Source organism: Somniosus microcephalus, chromosome 5, assembly GCF_052327205.1.
Source record: "Somniosus microcephalus isolate GS21.2 chromosome 5, FLI_Smic_1.0, whole genome shotgun sequence".
Lineage (NCBI taxonomy): Eukaryota > Metazoa > Chordata > Chondrichthyes > Squaliformes > Somniosidae > Somniosus > Somniosus microcephalus.
This window is the reverse complement of record NC_140991.1, coordinates 321,942,212-321,955,164: the sequence shown is the minus strand read 5'-3', so window position 1 is coordinate 321,955,164 and position 12,953 is coordinate 321,942,212. Positions and strand designations below refer to the sequence as shown.

At 42.4% G+C, this 12,953-nt stretch overlaps 1 protein-coding gene across 4 annotated transcripts in view; it reads left to right on the top strand.

Moving 5' to 3' along the window:
* Window positions 1-12,953, top strand: part of nphp3 (nephronophthisis 3) — a 99,330-nt gene that overhangs the window by 47,574 nt on the left and 38,803 nt on the right. For all 4 annotated transcript variants that reach the window (XM_085989329.1, XM_085989331.1, XM_085989328.1 and 1 more), the window contains 6 exons: window positions 1,176-1,336; window positions 5,016-5,172; window positions 8,911-8,985; window positions 9,170-9,349; window positions 11,589-11,692; window positions 12,190-12,304. In XM_085989329.1, coding sequence (XP_085845455.1) covers window positions 1,176-1,336; window positions 5,016-5,172; window positions 8,911-8,985; window positions 9,170-9,349; window positions 11,589-11,692; window positions 12,190-12,304 — 792 coding nt within the window. The remainder of the gene's footprint in view (window positions 1-1,175; window positions 1,337-5,015; window positions 5,173-8,910; window positions 8,986-9,169; window positions 9,350-11,588; window positions 11,693-12,189; window positions 12,305-12,953) is intronic.

Sequence of the window (12,953 nt, the reverse complement as noted above, 5' to 3'; positions counted from 1 at the left end):
ATAACTCCACTCTGTATCCCATCCCCCTGCCAAGTTAGTTTAAACCCCCCCGAACAGTGCTAGCAAACCTCCCCGCAAGGATATTTGTCCCGTTCTGGTTCAGGTGCAACCCGTCTGACTTGTACAGGTCCCACCTTCCCCAGAAGCAGGCCCAGTGATCCAGGAAACTAAAGCCCTCCCTCCTGCACCAACTCTTTAGCCACGCATTCATCTGCTCTATCCTCCTATTCCTATACTCACTAGCACGTGGCACTGGGAGTAATCCAGAGATTACAACCTTTGAGGTCCTGCTCTTTAGTCTGCTGCCTAGCTCCCTCCTCTTCAGTATCAACCACACAGCTGATTTTAGTATCATCTGCAAACTTCTTAATCATAACCCCTATATTTAAGTCAAGATCGTTGATATATACCACAAAAAGCAAGGGACCTAGTACTGATCCCTGCGGAATCCCACTGGAAACAGCCTTCCAGTCACAAAAACACCCATCAACCATTACCCTCTGCTTCCTGTCTCCGAGCCAGTTTTGAATCCAACTTGACACTTTGCCCCAGATCCCATGGGCTTTTAACTTCGTAACCAGTCTGCCATGTGGAACCGTATCAAAAGCCTTGCTAAAGTCCATATACACTACATCAAATGCTGGGCGGGCTTAACAAGGTCAATCAAGGGAAAATAGCTTGGGTTGGCCACTAATCGATGGAGGCGGGACATCGACCCGCCAAGCAGCAGTCCTGCCTCTAACATGCCCCCATTAACAAAATTGCCCCCAAGGTCTTGCCTTCCTTTTGCTGTTATATTTTGAGGAATGTAGTTTTTGGGAGGGATACCTAATGGAAAATGTCGAAACCCAGCCAGTTCTTCAGCGGGATAAAAAGATCAGGCTGTAATACTCTATTTAATGTCGAAGTGTCTGGGACACAAGAATGGCTTGCATGGCTTTAGGGTCACACGATACCACTTCAGAAGATGGTTTTTGTTTCATGCTTCCAAAAGCAAAGCAGCATTAGTGGTGAAAGTAAATGGCAGCAGGTTGTGTTCTGGACGAGAGTCTTCCTCATCTATGGATTAAATTCTGTCATTTACAGATCCTCAAATGAGCGCCATCTATTTTAGTGATCTCTTTCTGGTTTGAAGCTTTGATTTTATTATAATGTGTGTCTTCTGTTGCCTGTAGGAGTACTTGCCAAAGCTGCAAATTATGTGCGAGAGTCTTGGGCACTTCTTTCTTATAGTACAATTCCCAGTGGAGAGTTCAAGTCAGTACCTATCGGAGCGGAGGCGAGAGATTGAGAAAAGCTCCTTGTGCCTTTTCCTTCTAGGTTCTTCTTTGCCTAGGTAAGGAGATTTCAGCACCCATAATATAGGGTAGAAATTGTGATTTATTCTGTTCTCGTATGAATGCTTAGCTCGCTCATAACAAATTCTTCTTGCTGCTGTTAACACTGGCATTAGCCCACTTCTTTTATAGTTTGACGCCTGTGTTAAAACAATGCAGAGAGGAATTTGATTTAAGCGTATTCAACATTTGTATGAGAATACCACTGATTGTCATTTCTATCCTTGTATCTGAAATTTTCATATGTAATATCTACTTATATCTTATTAAAAATCTGAAATCTGCACACGTTTCTTGTATGCACAACCTGACTTCCTGTTATGTTTTGTGGCAGATTTCCAATGTTTGTATTTACAGTGGCCTTTTCCTGTGTAAACTCGTCCCCCTGTGATTGCACACTTGCCCGCTGGGTTCTCACAAATTGCTCACAATGCTTTGAGTTTTTTTCATTGCAAATTTTTTCCCTCAGCCACTGAAATTTCTCATGTCACAAATAAGAGTTTAAACGAAAATTCAAGAAAATACATATCTGACAAAAATATAATTAAATATATCCAGTGATTTCTTTTGTCTCTCTCAATGCCTTCATTAACATTTTCATTTGAAAGACTCTGCCTCTCCCAATAGCTTGGGCTTGATATCCTTGCCCAGAGTTGTGATTCTGTGAGCTGCGCTGTGTACCTCATTTCCTGAGAGGCATCAGTCTTGGTCCATCAGCTGCATTGATGGAATCTTTTTCTTCAGCTTCTAGCACTTGCTGATCAGTAGTTTTTCTTCAAATAATTTTGAAAAACAAGAGGACAAGTTTCAAAAGCTTTATTGAGGTAAAATTTATATTGTGTTATGTTTTTAAAAAAAAACAGAGGCTTGTCTGTTTTCTCTCGTCCAAGAGTGGTGGGGGTGGGGTCAGAGAGTGTCTTCGGGCAGGATTTTCATTGGGCCGTGGAGTCGGGATTGGAGGCGTGTGGGGGGGGTTAAAATCCCAAAATCAGGGGTCCCGACCCCATCCCGCACCCAAACCCACCTCCATGCCAGTTTCAAAGGAGGCGGGTACCCGACCCGCACTGGGACCCACCTACCCGAGGTGGGAAGGGATTAGTGCCAATTAACTACCTGTTAACAGGCAGTTTTTAGCCTAATCCCTATTTTTAAGGTTGAAGTGTGGGATTCCCGACGGTTCCAAACCACGCCAAGTTAGAGGAGGCGGGCCGTCAGGTTGAAGGACTTGGAGGGATCGAGATGTCGGTGTTCAGGTGAGTGATGTGTGCATGAGTGCAAAGGTAAGTGTGTTTGGTGTGTCTAAAGTGATTAAAGAAGTTTAAATGACCTTTTCCTACCTTTTCAGCCTTCCTTCCTTTAGGTCCCGGGAGTCCCTCATCTCACCAGCACAGAAAGCAGAATGGCTGTGAACTGTCAAAAGTGACAGCCTTCAGCTTTCTGTGCAGGAGAGATTTCTAATTGAGTCTGTGGAGAAGGACTCGGGTTAGAAGTAAGACTGTCAGTGTTTGACAGCTTCAAACAGCTTTCAAACACTGATATTTCATCTGTCAAAACCTCTTGACAGATGAAATTTCAGTCTGTGATGTCACCTGTTGCCGGGTGGCCCTTAATTGGCCTGCTGAGCCCACTGGGCGGGCTCAACAAGGTCAATCAAGTTAAAATCGCGTGGATTGGCTGCATCTCGATGGAGGCGGGACTACAACCCTGAAAGTTGTAGTCCCACCTCCAACCCGACTCCTGAATGAAAATCCTGCCCTTCATGTTGGTTCAATTTTCAAAAAAATGCGCTCGTTGTATTTTGAAACCTGGTAATTATCCCACCTAAATTTAGTTGACAGTTCAAAAAAGTCATTGTAAATGATTACTTAATCATATGGCAGTTCTTGTGTGAAGGCAGCTCAATGCCACCTTATGGTGGGAGAGCATTATTACAGCATTACAAGCTTACGTGGCAGTTTTAATTCAAGATCAAGATCAAGATTCTTTATTTGCCATATGTAACTAGTACAATGGAATGTTTACTCCCCAATCACTCCCACAATAAAGCTGTGGGAGCTCACCGAGACACGTCAGCTATTTTTACAGCGCCGTGTTCAGAAAGTCAATTCTTTGGCATCCAGTGGCAGTGGGAGCACGATGTCCCTCAGCCGCTCCGTCCTCCTCACTGTTGCCGGCTCGGCTCCACGTGCGGTGGCCTGCTTCTCCTTAAAATGGCATCTGTGAGACTTGTAGATGTAGGTGCTGTAACTCTGCTTCCTGGTCTTCCTGCGCTTCTTGTCGCCTTTGGCCCGCTTCTTGGTGGCCGCTTTCTTCGGCCCCTTTTTTGGGGCGATGCCCCTGGACGCCGCTTCAGGCATGGTGAATGGACGCGAGGGTTTCTAATATGGACGTAGGAATTTATATTGTAAGTATCTAAAAATAGCGTGTATGACTTTAAAGTGGGGACTGAGTTGCATCTATGTGCCCTGGTCTAATTATCGCCCACCCTGTAACACTGCTTCACCTGAAGACTACATTTAGTCTTAACCCCATGTGCGATGGTGTGTGTCTGTGTTATCTCTACACATATTTAAAGCAACTGCTTTTTGCATCATTCAGTACATTTAAGGACTGTTCCATTTCTTGGAACAGTTTTGTTAGGAAATAAAAATTTGAAAGTGATGGTATTTGCTGTCTTGTTTCTTGATGTAACCATTACACATGTCAAGAACCAATGAATAGGGAAAATATTCATCTAGTGATTCAGTTGACATAAGCCCACTTGTGTTTTTTTGCAGTTTATATAGTTGGGCCATTTCTTACAATTGTACAGTATTCATTGTTTTTTGAACATTTTGTCTATAAAATGCAGAAATACACCGTGGAAATGAAATGTTAAAGCACCTTGTTAGAATGTGTCTTTTGTTCCGGGTGGAGAGCTGTCCTTTTTCTTTTTTCTGTATCCTCCACAACATGTAGGAGAAAGACTGACCTTGGGCTTACTTAGATAAGTACAGGGTGTTTTCACTCAAAATATGAAGAAAGCCCCAGACCACAGATTTACTTAAAAATAACAGAAAATGCTGGAAAAACTCAGCAGGCCAGGCAACATCCGTGGAGAGAAAATAGAGTCAACGTTTCGGGTGAAAACCCCTTTGTCAAGACTGAAGAAGCACAGGAAATGAAATGGATTAAGAGGCCAGGCTGGGAGAGAACAAAAGTGAAGAGACATTAAGAGGTATTCAAAACGAGACGAGATGGTGATCGGACTAGTGGAGACAAAAGACGGCTCCCAGCCTGGCCTCTTAATCCATTTCATTTCCTGTGCTTCTTTAGTCTTGACAAAGGGGTTTTCACCTGAAACGTTGACTCTATTTTCTCTGCACGGATGTTGCCTGGCCTGCTGAGTTTTTCCAGCATTTTCTGTTGTTATTTCGGATTTCCAGCATCTGCAGTATTTTGCTATCCCACAGATTTACTTACTTTTTAATGAAATCGTTTAATGGTGGAATCACACTGCACGCAAAGACATAACCGTCTTCATATGCTAATATTTGTAAGAACAATTCCACCTCGTATATTTGAATTCGACCCACAGAGTATTCCAGGGCTGTGGATACACAATGTATAATGATGCTGAGATATAGTCATAGTTACTTGCCCTCCTGTATAACCCTGCGCTGTTGTGTTTAATGAAAGGTGTATGGAAGAGGACTGTGAAGAAAGTTTCCTGAAGAATGCTGACACCAGACCTTTGGTAATATACCACAGATTGGAGGAGAGCAGTGATGGTTCAGATGTAGCACTCCAAATGATTGGCAAAGTATCTGATGCAAACCATTCCCGAAAAGCAAAGGTAGTATGTGGAATCATTGAAGAATCTTCTTGTTCAGTCTGCTTCGGCCTTCTTAACTTACCCATTGCATCTTCTTCTTTTGAAGTCTCCTGCTAATGCTCACAGTCACTATACGCAGCTGCACTTGTGATTTTTTTTTTGACTTTCAAGATGAGGGACAATGGTGATAATTGTGTTAAGTTGTCAACTGGGGCGGATTTTGAGCCTTCAGTTTAACTGGAAAACATATCGGCCTGGAGTAGGTATGCAATCAGCTCCTGTGTCCCCCAAGCTAGAAAGGGGAAAAGTCAACCAGGGCTCATCTTCTATCCAGCAATCCCTGTGTGGACATTGAGTGAGGACAGGTTTGGATGTAGCTGTGATGCCCTTCATGTGTCCCCCCACGGTGAAATATCCTGCGGGTATGGGTTCATACATGGAGGTATGGGGGATATGGTGTCCATGGAGCGGCACCTCTTGAGTCACCACTTCCAGTAAAGAAGGGAGAAAGAACTTAAAGATTTGACTCATATAAACTTTTAAATGCAGTGAGGGTTAAGCTTGGGCAGAATCGTTTTCTACCTATACTGTTTGGCTTGTCTCAATGGTGGTTCATTTAGACAAGCTTCATACATGGAGAAGAGCCCTGGTAGACAGCAATGAAAAGCAAACTGTTATCTCTTGGCTTGTCAACAATTATAACAACATTTGTTTTTATGGAACATTCTATAGTATTTCAGAAAACATGTGATTTTGTTTTAAAGATGCAGGTTTGATTTGCAGCCTTAAATAAGGGCAGAAACAAGAAATATTGTCTAAAATCTGCATTTGTGTTGAGGCTGCAGACACACTGAAGTGTATTAAGTTACAGGAATCGGAGAGGAAATAGTAGAGAAACAAGAGGGACTAATTGTGGTGTTCAAAGAAACCACAATGTGAAATAGATTAATGCAGTTTGGTATATTTAATAATGGAACTTGAGAACTGCAGCTGTGATAGGAAAACTGGGCTTAATTTGCATTAATTGCCAACTGTACCTTGCATTTAGTTTTTATTTGTCTAAAATAACATTCAAACATTTGTGTTTTGACGCAGCTCGAATGAATTTATGGTACGCATTTTCTATACAAATGTTATATATTCCTAAGTGTAATTGTCCAGTAATACAATTGAATATGCATGAATATACTGAAGGAATGATAGTTCTGGAAGTGTGAAAATTGTGAGCACATCTTCGGTTTTGCTGCTTGTATAGTCTGAGTTGTATGCAGCTTTTTTCAGCCCTGGCTGATTTCTGCATGCAACGTAATTCAAATGTGCGGTAGGATGCCACTATATTTACATACATCAGAAATTAAATGGAGTATGGCCTGGAACCATGGTCAACACTACATGGAAACATGAAATAAAAACAGAAAATGCTGGAAATACTCGGCAAGTCAGGCAGCACCTGTAGAGAGAGAAACCGAGTTAACGTTTCCGGTCGATGACCCTTCGTCAGAAAATGGAAACATGGCTTGTGTGGATCTGTATAAAATGCAGGAAGTGCACAAACATATGAAAAAGGACAGGAAAAGACCAACTGGTCCGTTGAGCCTGTCCCATCCTGGCATTGTGTACAAAGAAAGAATAGTTTTTTTATATTTAATTGTCCTGGTAATACATCCTAATTACCATATTCAGTTTCACAAAACCTGCATGGTATTGGTCATGGATTTTCAATAACTTACGTACTATCACTCCCAGGTTGTTCTTCTGCTCTGCAGCCTTCAGCACACAACCTTGCCTAGTGTATACATGCTTGGAGTTGCCCCTACACAAGGGTATCTCCTCTCCTCTCCATCACAAAGACGATCTATTTCCACCTCTGTAACATTGCCCTTTCCCCTCCTGCCTCAGCAATCCCCATCGTGTCTTTGTCACCTCCAAACTCATCATTCTCCTTTGGCTCGTCCCCATCCTGCATGCTCTGTAAACTTCAGCTCAATCAGAACTCTGTTGTCCACATTCTATCCCGTACCAAGTCCTGCTCGCACATCACTCCTGTCCTTCCATTGACTCTCAGTCTCTCAACCCCTCCAATATAAAATTCTCATTCTTGTGTTTAAATCCCTTCCTATCTCAGTAGCCTCCTCCAGCCCTACAATGCCCCCACCCCCCCAGAACTCTTCATGCCTCTGACATTTACCTCTTGTGCATACCTCCTCCCCTTTGCCCCACCATTAGCCATGACTTCAGCTATCTAGTCCCCAGAATTATGAATTCTTTCCTTAAACCCCTCTTCTCCATTAAGACCCTCCTTAAAACCAACCTTCTGGTCACCGCTCCTAATCCCTCCTCCTTTAGCTTGCCCACTTTTGTGTATGATTACACTTCTGTGAAGCACGGTGGGAAGTTTTCTGTTAAATGTGCTCTATAAATGCAAGTCGTTGTTATCTTCAAACTTGCAGATAGTTTCCCCAACGCCTTCATCTAATTTGTTTATTAAAATGATGAAGAGCAACGGCTCTAACGTTGATCCCTGCGACCTCCAGTGACTGGCCCCTATGCAGAACAATTCACTTTAGTAACTACCTACTGTCTATAGGAATTTTCGCAGTCCCTTATCCAACCCCAAATCTACTCGCCAATCCCACAAAACTTAATTAAAAAATAAATAAATGTGCACATCACCCGTCTCCACCTTTGCCTCAGCTCATCTGCTGCTGAAACCCTCATCCATGCCTTTGTTACCTCCTAGACTTAACTATTCCAACGCACTCCTGGCCGGCCTCCCACGTTCTACCCTACGTAAACTTGAGCTCATCCAAAACCCGGCTGCCCGTGTCCTAACTCTCACCCAGTCCCGTTCATCCATCTCCCCAGTGCTCACTGCCCGTGTCGTAACTCGCACCAAGTCCCGTTCGTCCATCTCCCCTGTGCTCACTGCCCGTGTCCTAACTCACACCCAGTCCCGTTCACCCATCACCCCCTGTGCTCACTGCCCGTGTCGTAACTTGCACCAAGTCCCGTTCGTCCATCTCCCCTGTGCTCGCTGACCTACATTGGCTCCCGGTTAAACAGTGTCTCGATTTCAAAATTCTCATCCTTGTTTTCAAATCCCTCCATGGCCTCGCCCCTCCCTATCTCTGTAATCTCCTTCAGCCCCACAATCCCCCCCCCCCCCCCCCGGAGATATCTGTGCCCCTCTAATTCTACCCTCTTGAGCATCCCTGATTATAATCACTCCACCATTGGCAGCCGTGCCTTCAGCTGCCCGGGCCCTAAGCTCTGGAATTCCCTCCCTAAACCTCTCCGCCTCTCTACCTCTCTTTCCTCCTTTTAAGACACTCCTTAAAACCTACCTCTTTGACCAAGCTTTTGGGCACCTGCCCTAATATCTTATGTGGCTCGGTGTGAAATATTTTGTCTTCTAATGCTCCTGTGAAGGGTCTTGGGACGTTTTACTACGTTAAAGGCGCTATATAAATAAAAGTTGTTGTTGAGTAAAATACTGCAGAAGCTGGATATCTGAAAATAAAACCCAAGAAAGCTGGAAACACTCAGCGGGTCAGGCAGCATCGGTGACGGGCCAAGGGCTTGAAGCGCTGACTGCTGTTTTTACACGGATGCTGCCTGACCCACAAATCTCAGCCTTGCTTAGTAACTTTCTATGTAGCATTTTTTCGAGGCTTATTGAAAGTCTAGATGCACAATATTGTACGGGGCTTTAATTAGCATTTATTTATTAAAATATCCAGATTTTCTTGTCTTTTTTAGATCATTGAGCATGATGGAAATGCAGAGGAGGGAGCAAGAAAAGTATTTTTCCAAATAGAAAAGATCATTAAACAGGTGCTGTAAAGACTGAAACCTAGAGACTTCATGAATACTGAGTTTTCTTTGCATTTTGCAGTGCATTAGCCAGCTTTTCATTATCTAATGCATAGAAAGGCTTGGCCTTGCACAGCAACAATGCTGACTGTAAGAAGGAGCAATCAGATCCTGTCTTTATTAAAATCTTTGTGCTTTGGTCTAGGAATTGCTGGGTTGGGAAAGCACAGATCTTGAAAACAAAGATTCTGGAATTGAGGATGATGCCACCAACTGGGAGGAAGAGGACTTTGGAGATGCGATCTGGGATATGCACGATGAGCAGGAACAGTTGGAAGCTTTTCAAGCAGCTGTTGGATCAACCTGTGAATTGGGATTTGAGAAGGTATTTCTTGCTTTGTGTCCACAATAACTTATTTCTAATCACATAACCATCACAGCGAAGCACCGAGCTAGAATCACATTGTCAATATGTTTGGCCGTGTACAAACTCTGAATTACAGTAAAATGGAATAAAAGTGAAGCTTGTGGTCATGAAGATCAGGGATCACTGCAGCGGATTGGAATGATTTTCTCTCTTACAGTAAAAGAAGATTTGCATTTCTATAGCGCCTTTCATGACCTCAGGACGTCCCAAAGCGCTTTACAGCCAATGAAGTACTTTTTGAAGTGTAGTTACTGTTGTAATGTAGGAAACACGACAGCCAATTTGCACACAGCAAGCTCCCACAAACAGCAATGTGATAATGACCAGATAATCTGTTTTTGTTATGTTGATTGAGGGATAAATATTGGCTCAGAGACACAGATTAAATCATCATACAGATTAAACATAGCAGAGGATAGATGCAATGTGGTAGCTCACTTTACAGGGCCTACATCCGTAATCTGTGAAGAGCATCCATTATTGAACCAGTGCGATTTTCCAGTCTGTGACTTGCAGTGGGATTACCCAAAGTGACAAATCCCAGTCAGTTTGTGCTCGGACTCCTGCCTGCCAGGGATTAGGTTGAAACTGGTGACATTCACTTGGGCTCCTTAACACTCTTCCAAGAGAGAAAACATTACATTTTTTTTATAACAGTGAATTTGTATGTGGATCCGTGCCGGCTAATGGAATATTTTCTCACTCATGGACAATATTAATAACACATGTTGATATGAAGTTTCAGTCTGCTAAATAAAGAACAAAGAGAATTGCAATGATATCGGTCCTTATTGAGTCTCTTGTGATGTCCCAAAGTGCTTCACATGTGTTGTCAATTTGAAATGTAGTAACGGTGCATTGTAGACAAAAATGACAGCTATTTTGTGCACAGCAAGATCCCACAAACAGCAATGAGATGATTGACCGGTTAAGCCATACTTGACAGTTTTGGCTGAATAACTGGTTAATATCTTAGTTAAAATAGCAGACAGAAGAATTTCCTATGAACACATATTAACTCTCTCATTATTAGTATCACAGTGTGACTTCAACCCATGTGGTATCACCGAGCACTCGCTGAACTGGGTATAACGTGGGTTACCTGCCTTGTAAAGCTCAATATTCAACAATATACCTTTACCCTACCACAGTGAGTGCCCTTGGCTATCGTTGGTATCCTTTCCAACTGAGACTACCAATTTTTTTTACCACTTAGTTTCAAATTATTTACAATTTTGCACTGTAGACTTGCTCTCACTGGGCCCCAGTTTTATTTCACTTGGGACCCTTCAAGTCAGCATAAAGCAAAGACACTTCATCCATCAGTCCAGACCACGTGAAGGGTGTATTAACCTACTGTGTGCTATCCAAATTCCAAAACAAATATTCAATCGATTGCATTATCAAAACATTTTAAATGTCAGATTGTTGAACAAATATCAGATTGTGCTTTTATTGTGTATATGCAGTTTTCATATAGATCTGAATCTGAGATACATTTAGTAGTTACCATGTCAAAGAAAATCATCCTTTTCATTTTAGTCTAGTTTTTTATGATGGCATTTCTAACATTTATTTGTGAGCACCTTAGGAAACTATTAATGAGGTATAATCTCAATCAAATCTGTGCACAGACTATATTTAATCTGTACTTCTCCCCAAAAAGCTGCTGAAATAGCCTATGCAATTATATTTGTTAGCGTTTTGGTGATTGTCATTATTTATACACTATAGGGATTTATTCTGTGTGCTATATCTAATAAATTGTACATTTGTTTATAAAGAAAAGGTTTATTATTTCACTACATGCAGCTCATGTTGGCAATCTTCCAATATCGTCACAATGGTGATTAATTCTTTGATCTTTTCATATCCTTTTCAGTTGTTAACATCTGCAAACATTGTCATTCAATTGAAAAATTATCTGTAAATATGCAATGATTTACCAAAACCTATAGAAAAGTAAAACAATTCTTACTTCACAGGGTTTCTATGACGAAGCATTTTGTCTTGTGCAGAAATGCTCTGCAGGCCGAAAGGTTTAATGATGTTGCAAATTGTCCATCTATATTGGTTGATATTTTGCCCTCCTTTATAATAGTTTTCATAAACAAAAAATAACTTAGACAGAAGTGTAAACTGAAATTCAGCTAGCGTGAAACGATGCACTTTAATCTCTGTTGTAACCTGCTTTTAGTATTACGAACGGCTGAATGATCTGGTGACAGCTCCTGCACCGATACCTCCGCTCCTTGTGTCAGGTGGCCCAGGCTCTGGCAAATCTCTTTTGCTATCTAAATGGTACGTTCATATTTTAACACTCATAAAATATTTCTATTTCTTTATATCCTACGATGTGTCTTATATGCTCTAACCAGACCATTGTAAACTTAATTATTTTACTGTGAAAGGGGGGGGGGGGAGGAAGGGCCACTACATTGGAAAGGAAAGTTTTTCATAATTTACTAATTTTTAATTTATTTGAATTGATTTTTTAAAAATTCTGTGCAGCAGAACAGATCTATGGTTCTGAACTTGTAGCTAAAAGGAACAGATTAACAGTTTTCATATTCCATATACTCTGAAAGGTTTTGTCATATTGTGAATAACCCTCAAAACCTGAAGCAGAAGGCACCCTGCCTGTTGTGTCCCCAGTCTACAATTATTAAATAATACACAGGATTTCTGCCTCCTCTTTGGTCCCTTTTGTAAATACATGGCATGTGAAGGGGACATGATCTATAATACTGAGCTTTGCATTTTTCATTCACTGTTTTTGTCGTCTTTTACTTTTACAGGATTGAACACCAGCAAAAAGGTTCCCCGAACACTTTAATTTTATATCACTTTGTGGGAAGGCCCCTGTCCACCAGCACTGAGCCAGCACTAATAATTAAACGACTCACTGTGAAGGTAGAGAATTGGATACTGCTAGTGTAATTCCTCATGCTATTTAAGAAACGTCAGATAGTAATGTTTATTGTATTTGTAATAGGCAATGATAAGAGATTCACACATAGACAGGCTGATGGAATGGGTGGACACATGGCCGATGAAATTCAACACTGAGAAGTGTGAGGTGATGCATTTTGGTAGGAAGAATGAGGAGAGACTATACACACTAAATGGTACAATTTTAAAGGGGGTGCAAGAACCGAGAGACCTGGGGTGCTTGTGCACAAATCTTTGAAGGTGGCTGGACAGGTTAACAAAGCCGTTAATAAAGCATATGGGATCTTTATAAATAGAGGCATAGGCCTAGAAATTCAGTTGCTTGCGCCAGCCGGTAGCGCCTTAGGAGGAGATGTTGGGCGCTAGGCGGCTAGCGGCCGGGCGCAGCGCGATCTGCGCCTCTCCCCAACTTCACTAGAGATTTAGCGTCGGCGCAAAGTCTTTGCGCGCGCTCAGCTGCGCACGCAGATCCTGACGTCATTTCATCGTGCAACGCCCTTTGTGCGCCCCAAACCGGAACTTCAGTGGCGCCGCCCTTCTTTGCGCCTGGCGCCCCCAGCGACTGGTAGAGGGGAACGGTTCCCAGTCGCTGCGGGGTGCGGGGGGCGCT